The sequence below is a fragment of the Punica granatum genome, chromosome 4 (genome assembly GCF_007655135.1).
Source record: "Punica granatum isolate Tunisia-2019 chromosome 4, ASM765513v2, whole genome shotgun sequence".
Classification (NCBI taxonomy): Eukaryota; Viridiplantae; Streptophyta; class Magnoliopsida; order Myrtales; family Lythraceae; genus Punica; species Punica granatum.
The window spans coordinates 15,904,332-15,924,118 of NC_045130.1; the positions used below are offsets into that span (position 1 = coordinate 15,904,332).

The following is a 19,787-nucleotide window of genomic DNA, read 5'->3' on the forward strand; positions in this document are numbered from 1 at the left end:
CTTTGTTTGGTTTGCAAAAAAGCAAGGGAAAGGGAGGGAGAGGGGAGAGGTCCCTTTTCTCTCATCTGGATTGTTTAATTTTAAAAAGAGGAAGAAAAATGCAGGGAAACAAAATTCTCTCTTTTCCTTTGCTTTCTTAAAATTTCTATTCCTCCAAATTGGGAGGATTTGGAGAGAAAATGCACAATTAAACTATCAAGAATTTAAAAAGACTAATATGATTTTTTTCCTTCCTTTTCCTTTCCCTCTAGGATGATTTACTAGATTAATTCACCCATGCGATGCATGGGTTTAAAGTATTTAAACAATAATCTTTTTATTTCATTTATTTTTATTTTACGTTGTCAAAAAATACGTTGACTTATAATCATAATCATAAAATACATGTACAAATTCAATGATGTAGTTAAAATTTTGAGTAATCAATGAGGATGTGAAGACACATTGATACATCAAATTAAAACTTTGTAAATGTTGAAGTAATAGATAATTGTCATAAAAGAAACTTTTTATAGAAGAGATGGTAAAATTTAGAAAATTGAAAATAAAGAATTAAAAAAATTAATATCTATTTGAAATATAAGCAACATTTTGTCCTTGTATAAATGTAAATAAAAATAATATTTGAAATGTTTTTATTATTTTATATAAGAAAACATGTTTTTCTTAGAATACCTCCGAGGACACCCCCCACAAAAAAAAAACCCAACAATTAGAGCCAAAAAAAAGGAAGAAAAAAGATGGACCGATTGCATCTTACCTAGATCGGCCCAATTTTCCTCGGGCCAATCAGGCGCTGCCAGCCGGCTCACAATCCACTAAACCTTTTGTTTTTTATTTTTTTTATTTTTTGGAATAGTTGTTAGCCCCACAATTCACTGAACCTTTTATTATTTTATATCAACTTAATTAATATTTATTTGATATTATAAATTATTTATATAAAAAAATTGTGGAGCCACAAAAGACTAATTATTGAAGAGAGTCCCATTTTTAAGTGGGACAATTTCCAGCGATGTGGCGCCTATAAGGCACCAAAGTAGGTCCCCCAAATCTGTGATTTGTCCCCTGCCATTGGAGTTGCTCTTAAAGACTCTATTACCTAATCAATATATGTATATATATATATATATATATATACATATTTACATATTTTTTATTTCTAAACATATTGTTGTCCCAATATTGCAATAGTTTGGGTCCGGGACTGTTCGATAGAAGAACAGGACTAGTACATGAGGTCTATGGACTACTTAGGGCCTTTGGGCTCAATGGAGAGTTGAAATTCGGATGGGGCCTGACCCAATATTCAAAAAGTTCAAGTGGCTTGACATAAATGAAGTTGTCTTTTAACACTTTAAGATTATGTTTGATTTGCTGGAATGTAATTGATACATAATAAAATAGAGAGAGATTAGAATAAGCGAAGAATAGTATAGAAATTATGATGAACTTTTATTTGTTTGGTTGGAGGGAATAACAAATCTGATAATTATAATTCTAAAGTTTGGTTTTGTTGAATAAGGAATGGAAAGAACAGAAATCGGATGAAAAGAAAAAAATGCCTTTCATGCCAAATATAATTGGGTTTAATAGAATAAATAGATAACTTTAATAACAATTTTTATAATTAATAAAATTAAACATTTTAAATAATAGAAAGAAGTAAATATTTTCTTAAAAATTAATTATTTTAATTAAAGTTAATGAAAATTGTGATTAGTAATAAAAGTAATTATTTTAACTAAAATGGCAAATTACAAAAAAAAAACTCAAATTTTGTAAAAAGTCTCAATTTTATCCTAAATTTTGTTTTGTAACAAAAAAAACCATAAGTTTTCTAAAATGTCTCAAAAATGACATCCGTTATAACTTCCGTTAATTTTTGCTGTTGATGGTGGGTCTCTTTAACAGTCCACATAAGTCACACGTAGGCAAAAATTGACGGAAGTTATAACGGATGTCATTTTTTAGACATTTTAGAAAACTTATAGTTTTTTCTGTTACAAAACAAAATTTAGAACAAAATTGAGACATTTTACAAAATTTGGATTTTTTTTTTGTAATTTACCCTAACTAAAAATAGTAAAATTGGTAACATTACGGGCGTTTATTAATAATGCATTAATAATATTATTTTTTAATTGAAATTATTAGAAATAACTATTTTAATAAATTAATATGCCTAATTATCTAAATAATTAATAAAAAAATTTCTTAATAAAAACATATTTTGTTATAATAAAAAATTACCATACATTATAATTTAATTATTAATTAAATAATTAACCAAGAATAGCCATTTTTACTTAAGGATTTTGTATTCCTTACAATAATTTTCTTTCTATAGTAATTTTGTTTTTCCGAGGACTGAGACTAATCCCATTCGGATTTAAAATTTTCAATATTGTAGTTTTTCATATGCTAATCTTTTTTAAAATCATTTTTTCACAATTCCTTAATGAGAATTTATTTGTAAATCTATTTTCACGATAATAATTGCAAAATAAAACGATTATCGACCAAAGTTACTTTGTTTGAATTCCGTTGATTTTTCGGAAATGAACACGGTAAAACCATCAAAAGTTTCACTCCCTGCACCAATGAATTTCGTACTCAAATGTTCAAGGCATAATGTGATAAGAACAAAGATGATGAATGTTACAGTTTGCTTGACAATTAACATATATAGTACAATATTCATCCCAAAACAAAGGGACATACGCAGTACATATTTAACAATAGAAGTAGGAAAACATACACACAAACATTTTAGCACATGCAAACACAATATAGCTACATATCAACCTCTCCTGTTGTTTGATGGGGGAACGCTTTGCCTGCAGGCATATTCGCTCAAAAAGATAGCTCGACGCCAGCAAATTCACCTAGAAAAGATTACTTCCAGTTAATGAGATCTCAAACTAAGTGGCTGTTAAATTATCAGGTGAAACTCATAATGTGGGTCCGTACCTTGACAATCTTAGATCTCGAGCTGGGACGCATGACACCACTCAAAAACATAGCTGCGAAAATATACATACCAAAACAACACTTAACATATTGTTGCCAAAATATAAATACCAAGTCACATTCACAACCATTATTATTGCACAAAAGAATCAAACTACTATTTCCACATTAGTACAATTTCATTTTTACCCTAATAGGAAGATCCCAAAAAACTCCAGGAAGAAATTTACCTTGTTGTTCTGCTTTAGTGATTTGCAAGGAAATCCTGAACCATTTCCAAGCGGTCTTATGGGTCGGTACCAAAAAATAGCAAGATATAATTCGGATGGTTTTCGAACTTTTGAATAGCCATGCGCACTTGTGCTGAAGTAAGGCCATCAACACTACAAAGAGCTCCCGGAAGTTCAAGGAACTTCTCCTGAATGATGTCAGAGTGAACACTCTTTGGGAGCATCATGCAAACCTCTTTCATGTCGGCTGCCATAGTATTCACGGCTTGAGAAATCATTGAGAAGTCAGCTTCATTCTTTTTCCTCTTTTTTCCCGAAGAAGCACTTCTCGGGTCCTCTATCGGTGGCAGATGAGCACGAGAAGCGTCTCTTGATGTAGGGGTATTCGCATTGGCAAATTCATTTTGATTTGAAGGATTCACATCCGCTTGTTCGGCTGCTCCAATCAAATCTTCAACCTCAAGCTCTTGCAGAATATCTTCAACCGCTTGAGCATCCTTTCCAGTAGCTCGATCCTTCGAATGTATCATAGATAATTCTTCGAAATGGAGAAAACTTTTCAGTCTAAATGGAGCGGCTTCTTTGTGAGTCTAAAAACAGAAACAATAGAGTGTTAGTAACATTATAAATCAACATGACGATACAATATCGAAATAATAGATGAAGTATTTATTACCGCAACATAAACCTCCCAAACATCGTCTTCCGCTATTACCGTCTTCCGTGTTGAATCCCATCCGAAGCCTTATGTATTAAGCATCATATCATACACGATAGCCCATTCCTTCTTCAGTGTCTTCAATCGAGATTCAATGTGAGGTCTCGCCTTGATACTGCAATTCGGGAGCTTTTCCAAAAGCATTTTCTCAAGTTCTAGCAAGTAGCCAGGCTTAAACCCAGTGTCGGCATTGTGGGTGCCCATATTCCTTAGGTCAACCATGCAAGATATAAGGGTTGCATCCTCAGCCAGAGTCCATTTATTTTTGCCACTCTTGCTCACTTGGGAAGTAACGGAAGCAGAACTGCCTTCCATTTTCTATACCAAGAGCACCTACATGATATAAATTGTTATTTTGTTTATTAAATAGTAATAAGGAGTTGTATTAAGTGAATATATGCAAAAAAATGATATATATGTACATATGATAGGGGAAATAAGACTTTCATAAATTCATAAATAGATTTATGACATTGTCTTCAAAAAGCAATGGGAATACAACATACAATCCCAAACAAATGAAAAAATAACTTATCAAAGTTTACATTACAATTCCCAAACACAACATATAACTACGTAGTGGATGAGTTCCACTCATTAAACATCTCAGTTGCCAACTGTTTCCTCCAATTACTCCACACATTTTGATGTTTGAATCTCAAAAATATGATCGGCATTCTCATTAGGGTTGTCACTAACCATTTCATTTAGTTGGTCTTCCATAAGATCAAAAGCCATCTCTCTCCTAATAAAATTATGCAGTAGATAACAAACAATTATAATTCTATTGTGCACCCTAACATGATAAAATGACGAACTCCTAAGAAGAGCCCATCGAATCTTAAGCAAGCAGAAACACCTCTCAATGACATTACGAGCAAATGCATGTCTCAAATTGAAAAACTCATCATCATTTCTCGATCGATGTCCTTGACTCCACTTATTGAGGTGATACATTTGACCTCTAAAGGGTGCCAAAAATCCATCACAGTTTGTATAACCAACATCAACGATTTAATAACAACCTATATTCAAAAGATGACAAAAAAACCTATATTACTTTGTATGTTATTAAACTTGCCTTTTAATATTATGAATATAAAAAAATTATTATACTCGCCAGTTGGCACCCTAAGTCAATGTTCCCTAGAAAGAACATCTCTTAATACTTTCCTATCAGCTGCGAAACCCTCTCGTCCAGGAAGAACATATGTGAATTGTATATTTGGAGTACAAACTCCTAACACATTGGTTGCTATATCCCCTTTACGAGCTCTGTATCTAAGTCTATCAACCTCGAGCACTCTGATTTTGATATAAGTCCTGTCTAGAGCACCTAAATAATTCTACATGAACCAAAATATAATGTTAGCACCATATTAGCTCACTAATATGACAAAAATTGGCTTTCGTTCGGGTACCTTAAACCACTTCCAACGTTGGTCTTGTGAGGTAGCAGCTATTGGTTGGGGCTTCTTATACAAATGAGCTTGTAGACGTAAAGTTGCTTTGAGAACATTGTGGAAATATCGGTTTACAGTTTCACCCGATCTACCAAACTGGTGTTTAATGACTCAATTCTTGAAATGATGAGTTAAAACATACAAAAACATTGCCACTTGCTCATCAACATGCATATTTCTTGTATTTTTCAAACCTGCAATTTCTTGAAGCATATGATACAATTTGAAAAATGCATTCCTATCCATTCTAAGTTGTTCAATGCAAGTCACGTCATCTGCATACACAAGCCTCCTAATATGATCCCTCATGCCATAATAGTTTAACTCGTACGACTTAATGCTTGGCTAGGACCATATAAAGCAGCTAATTCCAATAATATTCCCATCATACTCCTTAATATAGTGCACATTTGAATACACACAGTTAGAGCTACGACTTTCATCTCATTGCTCTTACTTTGCAAACTCAAGTGATTCATAATTGCAAAATGGATTCAAAATATCTTATAGTAGTCTTATAATCAACGTAAGGAAGTAGTGAATGAGAGCACATTCTTACCAAGGGAATGAGCTACTTAGTTAGAAAAGTGTCTTATTTCATTTGAAAACGAGTGTCCCCAGAGTTCAAAGAAGCAGACAATAGTTGTTCATTCATTTGTTCATCATTAGAAAGTACAACTCCATGAATTATCCCTCAATAACTCCCCGAGATAATGAAGCCATATAAGTCATATTCCATTCCACTCATCTCCTTAACCACAAGCAGAAAACATTGTGGCAGTAAGAACAAACACACAATAGAAAACACATATCAGCAGAGGCAGTAGGAACAAACAATCCGCTTCTTTCACAGCAAAAAACACACATATCAATCGCTAAACACCATTTCCAATACTAAGGTAGTAGGAAACAACACTTTCAACGTTGAGAGACAGTAGCAAACAACACATAAGGAGCACTGAGGCAGTAGGAACAAACATCTCGGTTGCATTAGAAAACACATATTAGTATGCTTCAGGTTAGATGAACGAACAACACTTTCCACAACAGAAATAACCTCTATCAATCAGCAAACACCATTTCCAGCACTAAGGCAGTAGGAAAAAACACTTTAAACACTGAAAGGCAGTAGCAAACAACACATAAGGAGCACTGAAGTAATAGGAACAAACATCTTAGTTGAATCTGCAAACACATATCAGTATGCTTCGGGGTAGAGGAAAAGCAAAATTCGTTTCCCCAAATCACCTCCCTCAGAAGAATCAAAACCGGAGACTATGCTTTCAAGACAACCTAGAGCTTCGAAAACCTCATCCCAAATCGAAAAACCTACTTGAAATTCGAAAACCTAACCTAAAAATCAATTATCTGAACTTAAAATTGGAAACCCTTACTTGATAATCGACTACCATTAACTTTAAAATTGAAATCTCAGACTTGATAAGCAGCGGGACAAACCTAATTACAACGGATTCTTGGGGTAGAAAGCGAGCAGATAACTTCGGCAGAGAGGGGGATCAGTGTCTTCAAGTGGGGAACAGGTTGACGAGCGAGCTTCGACTCGCGAACTGGAGTTGTCGAGTGGACTGGCGGAGTTGAGTCGTTGAGATGCGGAGATTCGAGGGAGGAATTGCAGTCGGAGGAAGGCTCGAGCACTTCTCAGCTTGGGTTGCTTTGGCCCGTCGGGGAAGTAGAGAGATAGAACAATGGCATGAGATTGAAATTACTAAAGAAACGTGAGGGTATTTTCGAATTTTCACACCCCTTTTTGGATATCCAATGGCTATTTCAGACATTCAAGGGCGGCTTTCAAATTCTTGATGAAAGCCGGATTGTCATGCCCATCTGGAATAAGTATTCCGCATCATAAGCGAGCCAAAAGTCGGAATGCGGATTCCGTATGGAATACACGGGGAATGAAATAGGTTATCCCATGAACCAAACATGCCTTTAGGGGGGAATGCCAAACCCAAGTCCGTACGGAATTGGGCTACGGTCTGATTTCAAATTCTGATTCCAGTTGGCAATGAAATATGGGCTTCTACATTCTGGCAGAATTGGGCCGGATCCACATTGGGATTCCGCCCAGACAAACAGTCCGTTAGAACACAATGAGTAGCGATATTTTCGGCCCAATAAAATCATATTGGGCCTAACATAAGTAGCCATATTTCGGCCCAATACGATCCAAATTCTCACCCCTTGCCTAACCCATAACGAGGAAAAGGCTTTAAAAAAAAAAGAAGAAAGGGACAGAAAATTAAAACGGCAACCCCTTCAGCACGAAACGACTTGTTACCAAATTAGAGCGTCACCTCTTTCCTTCCCCTCCCTTCCTCCTTTAAAGCTCCATAGACAAAGCTGGAGCGTTCTCTCTCTAGCTCTGTCCTCTTCTGCGAACGGTAATACCTCTCAACCCTCATCGAATCTCAGCTTTTCCTCCCTAGATTCGATCTTAGGGTTTACGCAACCTTTGCTTTGATCGGGATTCCCGTTTGGTTTTGTCTGATTCCGGTGGTGGGGAGAATTCGAGTCCAAGGGTTTGTTTTCAGTGGCGATTTCGGTGCCGCCTGTCACTTCCTTGGATGCAATCAGTTTGCGTTGATTAAAAATCTGATCTTCATGCTGTCTTCTATCGATGTGATTTTACCCTATCGCGTATTTTTAGCTTCGAGTAGTGATTCTGTGCCAGAACTTCACTTCAATCTGATATTCTCTAATTGCATTGTGGCGATCTTAGGAGTAAGTTAGTTGCTTTTATCGATCGGTGAAGAAGTTCTTTGCTTGTTTTTCCATTCGCTTATATAGAGGATGAACTGATTGAATTGTGCTGAGAGATGAGGGAATTCTTCTTTTTGCGTTATTGTACTCTTTCATATTCTGCACATTGGTTAACAATCAGTCTAGTCTTGTGTTCAGGGCACGTTGCTTTCTCCTTGTGCTTGGATACCTTCGTTTTCATTGGTTAACGGTTGTTCGTTTGTCTCTCTGTTTGCTCTACTATAGGTAGCTGAAGGTTGATTACCACGCAACGACCCACAGGCTGCCCAAAATGGTATAATCTTCTTTGGTATTGATGCCTTTGATGAAATCATATTTCCTTTGTTGTTTGGGATATTTGGAGCTGCTGTGTGGAAATTGATCAAGACGTGTTTCCTTCTTGTACTAGACTTCTTGAAATTTATTGCCCAATAATTGAAGCACTTGTCATTGTTTATTTCCCAGATCCCAAGCACAAACTCTTTAGGTTGACGTAATTATATATTTTAACTGCCGGGTTCTTGAAAACACATGATCACTGTGAATTTGTTGTCAGTCTTTAGCAACAAATGTGTTCACTGGTTTTAGTTGTGCCTTGTAGAAGAAAGCTGACTTATTTGTTCAATGTTAGATAGCATTGCATGGATTTTGGATTTTGGTTTTTTTTTTTATTGCTCTGTTAGTTAGGATTGGGATTTTCTGATAATTTAACCATTGCAGTATTTTGGAGGTGGATATGGATATCATGGGACCTCATTTGAGCAAACATATCGCTGTTACCCTGCATCTTTTATTGAAAAGGTTGGAGCACATTCTGGACTACTTTTTAATTCTACCAATTTATGATAAATTTTCCTTTATAAGCATTGTTTTTGTTATTTGTATGCCTACTTAAGCTTGAAGTCTGCTCACAATTATTTATAGTCTTTCTCTTTAGTGATATTTCTTAAATGTCAAACAAGGTTTTCTGGAAGGCTGGGAGTTGTTGTCTGCATGTAGGCATGAAGTAGTTTGCACATCCGTTAGATTTGCTAAATAGCGATTTTTAACTCTTTCTTCTTTTTGCAGCCGCAAATTGAAAGCGGTGATAAAAGTAAGTCTGTACTTTGATTGCTTAAGATTAGCATACAAATTTACGTCCTCGTTTTGATACATTTTAGTGCATATTCAGTGATCAGAAATAATAATGTTTTTCTTCTTGTTTTTCTGCCTCCAGTTATAATGCCTCCCTCTGCCCTTGATCGCCTTGGTGAGTCCCATTACTCTTCCCTAGTTTTCCTGTTTCAGAGTTTATGCTGGGTTCTGTTTCGGCTTATGCTCCGGTTAATTTTCTACCGATCATAGTAAATGGTGTTAGATCATATGCTTATTTTTAAGTCTTCATTTGCAGCATCTTTGCATATTGATTACCCTATGTTGTTTGAGCTTCGTAACAAGGAGACTGAGCGGGTCTCTCACTGTGGGGTTCTTGAGTTCATTGCTGAAGAAGGGATGATATATATGCCATATTGGGTAGGTTTTTTTTGCATTACAGCCAATGCATTTATGATTCTGTCCTATGAACTGTCCTTGATACCATCCTATTTTTTTACTTTTATGTGATTTAGATGATGGAGAACCTGCTCTTACAAGAAGGAGACTTTGTGCAAGTCAAGAATGTGACTCTTCCAAAGGGAACATATGTTAAATTGCAACCCCACACAAAGGATTTCTTGGATATTTCCAATCCCAAAGCAATGTGAGTTGCCATTATCTGTTGACTATCCAGTTCTTCACATGCTTAGGTGGACATTGACGTGACTGTAACTTATCCACTGTATCTAATCAAGCAGCAATTATTGAACGGTGATTGTTCTCTATCAGTAATCGCTAACAAAATAAATAGGAGTGCTCGGCAACCTCTTTCTATGCTTCTCAATACAATTTGACAACATCAGTACCCAAGTCATGAATTTATGATGGGCATTAGTAAGATAATGAACAAAGACATTGCCTATATCCCCTTTTATATGCGGTGCCATGTAATCAACTCACCTAGTTTAGTGTTTTACCATGTTTGATGTACTTGTCTTTTCTTTGTTTTTTTTTTGGTTGTGTGGAACTTCTCATTTTTGTAAATGATATTGATGGCGTCCTTCGTAATTGATTGATGTTATGATATATTCGATGTTGCATCTGACCCTTTTATTTTGGGATCATTCAGCTTAGAAACCACACTGAGGAGTTACTCCTGTTTAACCACTGGGGACAGTATCATGGTTGCATACAACAACAAAAAGTATTACATAGATATTGTAGAGACAAAGCCATCTAATGCTATAAGTATAATCGAGACAGACTGTGAAGTTGACTTTGCTCCTCCATTGGACTACAAAGAACCTGAAAGGTCTGTGGCGCCTGTTGCTCACAGCAAGGCACCTGCTGAAGGTGAAAATTTTCTCTATATTATTATTTGCCAAATAATAGTTGGAAAGTGAAGTATCCTAATCTAATATTTGTAATATGAAAGTAGTATATGAAAATAGCATATATGCTTTTAAATTCAGGCCTTGTACATTGGGAATTTTTAAATGCCACCAGCTTATTAACGCAAACATCATGTGAATTCCTCAATTCTGTAATCTCTCATGTATATCATTTTTCATTAATAGTTGAAATTAACCGTTGCAAATGCCCATATTTCTTTTAGAGGTGTTTTTGTTTTTTATTTTTATTTTATTCATAATGCTTGGAGAATATGAGCACCTTATTTATTTTATCTTGAATGGCTTTCTTTCTCTAGGTTTTCTTCAGCTGTATTGTAACTTATATTATTGATGAAACTTGCAGGTGAAGAGGCGTCAGCTGATACTGAACTGAAATTCAACCCTTTCACTGGAGTAGGGAGACGTTTGGATGGGAAACAGTTGCAATATCAGCCGCTGCCTGCTTCAACCTCTACTTCTAGAGACAAGCAACCTGCTGTTGCCAGTGGTAATGGGCAGGCTCCTGCTGGTTCCAACTCGCGAAGTTCAGCAGCACGACAGGCTCAGGGAAAGCTTGTGTTTGGATCGAACCGCAACACTCCTAAGGAAAAGCAAAAGGTGCTCTCCTTCTATTCATCTTCGAAATAGATGGATAATGCTTGTGTGAGACATATATGAAGTGCCAGGGTTTTTAAACTTTGCTATTCCTTGGAAAATCTTGCAGGAAGTCCCAAAGGAGACCAAACAGGAGGAACCCCAGAAAGAGGAGCCGAAGTTCCAAGCATTTACTGGGAAGTCTTATTCCCTGAGGGGTTGATTGGGGTCCTAACTCGGACCATGGACAAACTTAAAATCGGGAATTTGCCTCACTGTGCTTTTGCCTTGCTCTTTTGTATGAAGCCTGAGAATATGGGCGAAGGAGCTTTACCTATTTGCACCCTCACTCGGCCCTGTTCGGATATGTTGGGTATGGTGGAATGGAATGGCTGTATGCATACTGAAAATAATGATTCTTATGTAGGTGATTGTGAATATTTTTAACATTACAAGTTATAACATTAAAATCATGGTTTTCCTGATTGACATCGACGATCTCTTCTGATCCAATGTGTCGTGCAAAACCTGGCCTGGCCGGTCAAATTGGTTAACCCACAACATTGCCTCGTTGAAGCTGGGTTTAACAATAACCTAATCAGATTGAAAAACCAGGCCGAAAATGGTAAAACCCAGTTACTAATCATTTCTGACTGAAATAATGCAAACATCATGGCCGGACCGATGAATTCAGGAAAAATCTTTTCCCTCCCCAGATTTTGGTTAGCGAAAATAAGAAAGATTTTTTTATATTCAAACTGGTAGTTATACAATTTATAATAGATACAAATTCCTTTTTCAAGTTTTAGTTTAAATATTGAATTCATCTCATGTAAACGTAATTTGGTCAAATTAAAGATTAATATTGAATATTTGTATACCGGTTTCAAACTTGTTTGTTATTATAACATTCTTTTTATATAGTTAAACATTTTAAAAAAGATAAGAGTTACCTGAAATACTTTTTATAATTCAGTTCGTCAATTTTTAAATTTCTTCATAGCTTTTAATGTTTGTCTCAATAAACCAAGAATTACTTAAATTTATTTAAATAATAAAAATCTAAAGAGTCAAACCTGTGGTTAACGGGGGGGAAGAGTCCAGCTCGACGCTGGAGCCAGATTTTTAAAACATTGGCGTCATGCAGTGAATATTATGCCCCGTTTGGTTTGACTATCTCCAGAACAGTCATTTATGCTCAAGTGGGAGCAAAAGATTGATTATCGATGATGAAATTTTGAAACATGACTCATTAACCTTATGGAAGAGCTGGCCATCATCTTCACTTGGGTCTCGAGGTTTATATATATATATATATATATATGAATAATATGATGGGCAGTACTAATAACACTCTTGCAGCTCCGCTATGTTTAGACTCTCGTGTTCAACCATAAATATAAGAGACGAATTGAACAATTAACGTAAGCACTGGCCCAGTCAGCGTAGCACCATTAAAGACCTAGTATAGTTCACAGAAACTAGTGTCCCATAAGCCCAAGCGAACAACGCACTTCTATCAAATGTTTTGACGTAAATGCATAGAGGGGAAGGGAAATCAAACTCGGGACCTTTGAATTACCAAATGACATAGGAGTAAGTTTAAAACCACTAGATCATTATATTTAGATTATTATCCAACGGTAATCTCTCGAGCCCAAGAGGGACGCCACTTGGCATCTCTAGAGACCTGGCCCAAAGACCGAAGCACAGGGGCGTCTCTGGCCAAAGAGACGCATCTCTTTGATAGAGACGCAATGAGTTGCTGCTGCATGGCAACAACGGGCTCTACGCGGCAACAACTTTTCCTTGTTTATTTTAATATATAAATCTAGCCATGGGAGGCAATGCCCTAACGGTCAGATTTATGAATGTGGGTCCCAACGGCCTGTTTTTACTTAATGTCTCTAAATGATATAACTGTCATATAACGCTTATGTGGCAGTGATAGACCAATTTCAGAAACTCGAATTAGAGACAGTGAATAGATAGTCTTAGTCAACTTAAAACCACTATGTCATCACCTTTATTGGTCAATTGGGTCTTGTATTGCTAAGTCAAACGTCCGCTACTAAGGGATCAAATCCTGTTGAGGTTACCTCTTGCTCCATCACTTGAGAAAGTCATCGTACAGCTAACCGAGATATGGGAACATAACAAGGGTTAGAGATATGGCACACTTGGAAGAAACAAGAAGGAAGCATTAAGGGCGAAGGCTGTGATTTTCGGTAAGACATTTGGAAGGAGCTTTTACGCTTATGTAATTCTCGACAAAACCAGACAAATCATCTACTTCATGCTTTGTAGGATCGTAATATTCTATAGGATGAAAGAATAATGAATGGCTCGAGAGTCGCACTGGTCTTCCTCGACGTGCTATGACCTCTCACAAAAGAATGGATCTTAGCGCATCCTTCACGTATGGGTACTTGAAGGAGAAACCCAACTCCTTAGCTTTAGCTGGAACCACCTTTTGCCCTTCCAGAACCTGAATCCATCCTCAACCATCTTCAGCAGTATGTCACGAAAAGCGACAGGGATGAATGACACAAGGAATTTCCAGTCAATAAGTTCTTACCACACAAGCTCCTTCTCCCAACACAGCTTTGAGGGCGAAATCTGGCACTGGCAGCCACGAGGGACGGCCTAATACGTCTCCAAGATGTTGGCACATCTCAGCTATTCGAACAGGATTGGGTGCGGTTCCGTTAATTACTCCTGCATAAGGGGGTTTAACCTTAAAATTTAGTCAAAGAGCCGAAGCATATACTAAAACAACATACTGTTCCAAAATTAAGGACAAACCGTGATTACTTGAACAAATTACTAGTTTGCACGATGCAGCAAATGAATCGTCGAGAAAGTTACTTGCAGCTGATTTCCCGAATCAAAACAATCTTACATAGTTTACCTTCATAAGATGGATTAGATAGAGCCTCATAAATCAGATTCACCATGTCATCCAAATGTATCCATGAAAACCTATATCATAAAATAGGAAGAGCGAAATGTCAACATGAGAAGACTTTCAGCATGAAGACGAAAGGAGAAGGAGCAGTTCATAATCATTGAATTGATTGAAAACCAAAACAACAAAGATCATTTCTCTGTGCTTTGAGAATGAAAAATTATCAACAAGACGAGGACTTTCTGTGGTTCTAGAGTTATGATAAGCACATTGTTATATCTTCCACGCAGAAAGGAAAAATACTGACCACTGTCGTCCAGATCCCAAAGGTCCACCAGCAAACATCATGAATATTGGAATCATTTTAGCTGCATTGGCACAAACAAGAAAATGGGAACATATTAGTAAAAGTCATGTTTTCAGTAAGTTAGAACTTGAAAGAATCGCATCAGATCCTAGACATTTTCGCCAACCCTTATAAAATCAACCCCTTACAATCTTAAAGTTTAAGAATGAATGAAGGTAGTTTTCTCAAAATAATGGACCGAATAAGTTATCAAACTTATATTGCTTACATCATGAAAAGTACTTCCAGAACAGAATGATAACATACGTGGTAGACAAAGGAGAGAACTAAACCACACATATCAGAGGGCCAATAAACTAAAAAGAAAAAGCCATGAACAGATGTGAAGATACGTAATCAATTATACATCTTGGTTATCACAAGAACCAGCAATGTAATGGAAACGAGGTTAATCCACTGATTCCACTCGTTTTTACTTAAAGGAAATTACTGCATATAATTAAAGGTTAGTTTCTAGGTGTACATTTGACGTACCTAGAGCACCCCCATCTTTACCAAGAACTACACCAATTCGGATGCGTACTAATCTAACACCCTTGTTTACTCTGAGGGCTGTTGCTTCCCACTCTCTACAAACCTGTAGAAAAGCAGTAGACAAGGGCAAGTACTAATATAGTTTGTTCAGGCATAAATGAGACGGGTTATAGTCAAAACACAAAATACATGTTTACTGAGAAAACTCTGCTCTCCAAGATGTTTCCGATTTCTAAATTGTGCTGGCAAGTATTATGATGAATCTGAATACCACTCAGCCAGAAAAGGCGAGGTCCTGAGTAGCTTATTAATTTGCACAGCCTGTACCAGCATATGCATAATTCTTCTCACCAAAGTATTTGAGAGTTCAAGGCCTTCAAAAGGGATTGGCAACATTCTAACTGGTCAACAACCTATCAAGTATAGTTCTTATTTTGAGCAATTCTTGGGTAATTTTACCTCAGCCGCATGGCATGAGGAAGTATTATTAAAATTTGCAGCAAATGGGGGAATGAACCATTACTTACATGGATAATGGACCATATTTTGCTGAATTACAATGATTTTATTGGTCCTTCCTTCTCATTATATGGTGAGGTAGGACCATCAGGATTTTAAATTTACTTATCTATAAATATTTATGATAGAGACAGTGCTGAAAGGACTACAATCATTTCAGATTAGATAGATTCAAGTTGAGCAGACATCAAAGATCCACAAATGGCAGATTCAATATCAAGCAGAATGTCCATAATGTTGCCTTTAAAGCAGTGAAACTGAAATAAATGAAAAAGGCCCTTCTTGTTAAATAATTAACTAATCACTTCACACCAGACTTGGCAGGCAAGAATAAATTACATTTTCCTCCATCAATTTAAGCTACTCAGTCAACCTGCAAACTACTAGAAACATTTCCTATTTCAGGGTAATGACAAAATCACCTCCATCATAAGATTCCATAGCATATTTAGGCTGGTGAATGATAGACAGTATACCCAAATTATACATATGTATGGTGTTATCTTTTCATCACAGTTTTACATAGATAATTGAACAGAAGTTATTAGCCTATTCTTCCTGTACGGCTATAAGTTTCAGGGAGTTAACCAACAAATGATGAAAAGCAATTCAAAATTTAAGATCAAAGAATATTTCCATGTCATACACATTCACTCAGTTCTCAGTCATCAAAGATAATGAAATTTATAAGTATTATCAGCAACAGATGACTCCAAATTCCCTTGAATGTAAAGTCAATCCTAAACAAAATGGCTTGGCATGATTGATAGACCTGGAATTTCACATGATTAAATTCTAGAATCACCAGAAGAATCATGTCACTGACCTCTGCCAAGTAATCATTTCCTGATGGACTTTGCTCATCAAACACTTTTGTCTCACTGGTACCTGAACACTCAGAAGAACAACATAAATTGAATATATATCACATTTTGGATAATCTTAAGAGTTTTCTAAGCAATAATCACAGTACACAAATGCTAAAAAGGGGAATTGCAAGGACGAGGAGGAGGGGGAAAAGAAAATAAAAAAGCAGAAGTCTGGGCAAGAAGGAGACCATAATAACCAACAGCAGTCGCGTTAACCAGGACAGTGGGTCCAGAGCCTTCAGGCGAGCTGTTTATGTGATCCACAACCTTCACAACCATTTGGAAAACAATAAGAGAGCAGAGAAGATTGAATCCCTTCACTGCTTGAGTTCTTTTCGGAAACAGAAGAAGTAAGGACATTCTTTCAGGTGACTATGATGTGCATGAGTGGCAAACAAGAAGTTTCCCAACCTTTGAAGTTACTTTAACCCTGCTTTCCTTGATATCCCGTTTGACCTGCAGCATATAAGATTGTCACTGAGGTTTCTATGATACTCGTAGACCCACATATGTTGTGTCATCGCTAATTTAACCTAGTGGCAAGTATTTTTGAAATCTGATAAATGCAATACGGTGCATGCTATACAACCAAAGAAAGGCAAATTTTCACAGTATGCCATATTTGCATTGGCCTGTACCACCAGTGAAAGTGAGAAATTTTGATACTAATAACAGTCATGGCTGGAAAATTTCAGTCAAAACACTAATTACTTATTTGCTTATGTCATCTTTCTGTTATTCAGTTACACTGTGTTGCGTATACAAAGAAAGGTTATCTGTGTTAAACAGAAGCAACTAGATTCTCCATCACAATGATCTAAGAACAAGACTTAACATCACATTCGAGCCCATAATACTGGTTAAATTCAGCAAAGAGACTGAGGCATTTTGAATAGCAACTGAACTTTTTAATGGTCTACACAGTCTAAAATCACTATCTAGCCCTGAGACAACATGGAAGTCCAAGATAGTCAGAGCGCAAAAGAAATTCAAAGCAATGTTCTTAGTCTGTATAGTCACCTCAGAAGACCACCTAGTACTGATGGGCGTTCCAGCCAAATTAACAACAGCATTTGAACCTTGAATGCTATCTTTCCACTTAGGCTCATCTGCGATCACAATTCCTGGAAAATCCTTGACTGTATTCCCAGGAAGCGTTCAAAAATAAATTCAAACGGAATTAATTCCGAGGTAAAATATGGAAAAACAACATGCAATATGAAAATATTATAGTGCTAGTTGAAAAATAAGAGTACTAAAAGTTGATATATGCCTGATGACTAATGGAAGCCAAATAAGAAGCAAAATTTACAAATTCAGTAAAAACATAAAGGATCTGTCTGATAAGAGTGCAACAGCAAGTTTATGCATACATAGAAGATGCTCGTCTATAGAAGACATATAATGAGAAAATTTTAATAGGAGATAATGCAAGAAATGTAACTGTGCAAACACCACTTTGATCAAACAATCCAAAACACAACTTAAAAGAAACAGGTCGATTCTGCCAAAGTCTTAGAATATAAATAAGAAACAAAAATTCATTACCTTCTTACCCGGAAATATTAACTCCGCTTTAGATCTGGAGCGAGTTAAGACATGAACTGAATGATTGTCTGCATTGCACAGTACATTAAGAAGCCCAATTAGTCCATCTAATTCGTACCGGATTATTAGAATATCTGAGATTATCAACCATACGCACTGGATTCAAGAGAGAAAGGGGTTTTAAGATGGCAATATGAAGTATTGACAGAATAACATGGGGGGAGAGAGAGAGAGAGAGAGAGAGTCTCACCCTAAAATATGCTTAGAAGTGTATGATATCAAAATTATCAGAACAAAAATCTTAATCTATTCTATATTATGTTAGATGACAAATAACTCAATTTTGGATATGGAAAATTAAATATTCATCGATACAGCATCTTCAATTCTCAATCCTTCATCATTAATGTCAACTAAAGAGAGAAATGAGCAAGTTTGCAGATAATGCATGAAGAGAATGATAAGTTTCAAAAATCAAGGAGAAGATATTTGTAGGAAGAGACGTATATCCATTTGCAGCCAAATTGCATATAAAACTCTTAGCTGATATATATTTGACAGAATTTTTCTCAGGCAATCCACTAAAATCTCATTAATCGGGGATTGAGCACCAAAATGTAAATTAATGAATAATGACTATATTCAAATTTTCACAGAGTAAGGCCTGAAATGAGCATGACCTGCATGCAGTCGCTGCACCAATCTTTTACCAATAAACCCTGTGGCTCCAGTTATTGACACGGTCATCCCGTTACCCTACGAAACGAACAAAGTATTTCATTAGGAAATGCCAAAAAGATGACCACACGTTATAATTCATAGCTTGAAAGCAAAATAGAGGCAAGTGCCATTCTCGTCGACGTTTCTCCCGCCAGTTCAGGTAAAGAACGAAAGCTTCCCTTGTATCAGATACTAAACTTGAAGCCCCAAAAACACCACTTAGAGCTAAGAATATGAAACATCAGCACTCTGAAGCCACACCACAACAATAATAACAAGCAACACCGAAATGCTCAAAGTGTTCAATTTCCGGGTTACTGAGTTGAAGTAGCTTGCTCAGAAGAATGCGATCGAAACAGCAATAACTACAGGAAGCTTTACTCCTCCCTTACAAAATTGTCATCAAAGACTGCGAGTTACTGCACAATCAAGCCAATGCCGAAAATACGAACAGTAGTTCAGCTCCATTCCAAGCCATGGCACAATTTGTATATAGCTATTGAAGAGTGACGGCGGTGGCAAAAACAGCAATTTTGAGTTACAATCAAGCAAACCTCAATCCAGTCGTGCTCCATTGGGCTGATACAGGTATAAACCACTACTGGGTATCCTTCATACTCAACTCAAGCTTTGCTTAATTAGTGAAGTACAAAGCTTTTGCATAATTTTCAAAGACACGCACAACCGGTTCTAAGGAAATGGAGCATGGGGGCTACCTTTTGAGACTGATCGGCAGCACAGCACACCCTGAGCCGCCTAGTTTCGCAGGCCATCTACAAGTTGACCACCGAAAGCAAAAAGAAAAGGAGGAAATATGGTCAGTGCAGATATATAACAGAGAAGAGATCGCCAGAGAGTCGAATGGGGGCGGAAACTGAAAGGAAGAGAGGGTAAAGGAAGAGATTCTTACGGAGAAAGGAGGATGCGAAATGTGGAGAGAATTAGGTGAGATGGAACGAGCCCACGTCAGGGCCATGGCCCCTGAAGAAGAAGGAGAACAGAGCTCCATAGCGCGGCTAGCTTAATGAGCGTGACGGTGGGTGGACTAGAAGAGACGGAGTCGAGTTGCACAGCAGAAGAGAACAAGAAGAAGAAGAATAAGAGGGTCGGGTCGTGTCGTGTCTGATTTGGCGCCACAGCTTCTCCGTCACTCTGATCTGATGAGTGCACCGGACAGAG

The 19,787-nt window shown here is 36.8% G+C and overlaps 2 protein-coding genes across 3 annotated transcripts; one reads left to right on the top strand and one right to left on the bottom strand.

Moving 5' to 3' along the window:
* Positions 1-7,676: 7,676 nt before the first annotated feature.
* Positions 7,677-11,694, top strand: LOC116205579 (ubiquitin recognition factor in ER-associated degradation protein 1). Of its 2 annotated transcripts, none has more exons than XM_031538207.1 (10): positions 7,677-7,786; positions 8,391-8,439; positions 8,865-8,945; positions 9,213-9,237; positions 9,361-9,393; positions 9,535-9,656; positions 9,752-9,882; positions 10,348-10,571; positions 10,974-11,227; positions 11,334-11,694. In XM_031538207.1, exons 2-10 carry the CDS (start codon positions 8,437-8,439, stop codon positions 11,424-11,426), a joined length of 966 nt encoding a protein of 321 aa, XP_031394067.1. In that variant the 5' UTR covers positions 7,677-7,786; positions 8,391-8,436; the 3' UTR covers positions 11,427-11,694. The 2 variants fall into 2 exon arrangements, with proteins under 2 accessions (XP_031394067.1, XP_031394068.1); XM_031538208.1 differs by having other exon boundaries at positions 7,700-7,786; positions 8,395-8,439.
* Positions 11,695-13,386: 1,692 nt separating this feature from the next.
* On the bottom strand, positions 13,387-19,787 carry LOC116205711 (epimerase family protein SDR39U1 homolog, chloroplastic). Its single transcript, XM_031538357.1, has 13 exons — positions 19,519-19,787; positions 19,325-19,381; positions 18,569-18,644; positions 17,897-17,956; positions 17,361-17,479; positions 16,752-16,796; positions 16,529-16,607; positions 16,298-16,359; positions 14,953-15,055; positions 14,419-14,479; positions 14,115-14,185; positions 13,782-13,921; positions 13,387-13,691 (listed from the first exon to the last, which is right to left on the bottom strand). Exons 1-13 carry the CDS (start codon positions 19,615-19,617, stop codon positions 13,590-13,592), a joined length of 1,074 nt encoding a protein of 357 aa, XP_031394217.1. The 5' UTR covers positions 19,618-19,787; the 3' UTR covers positions 13,387-13,589.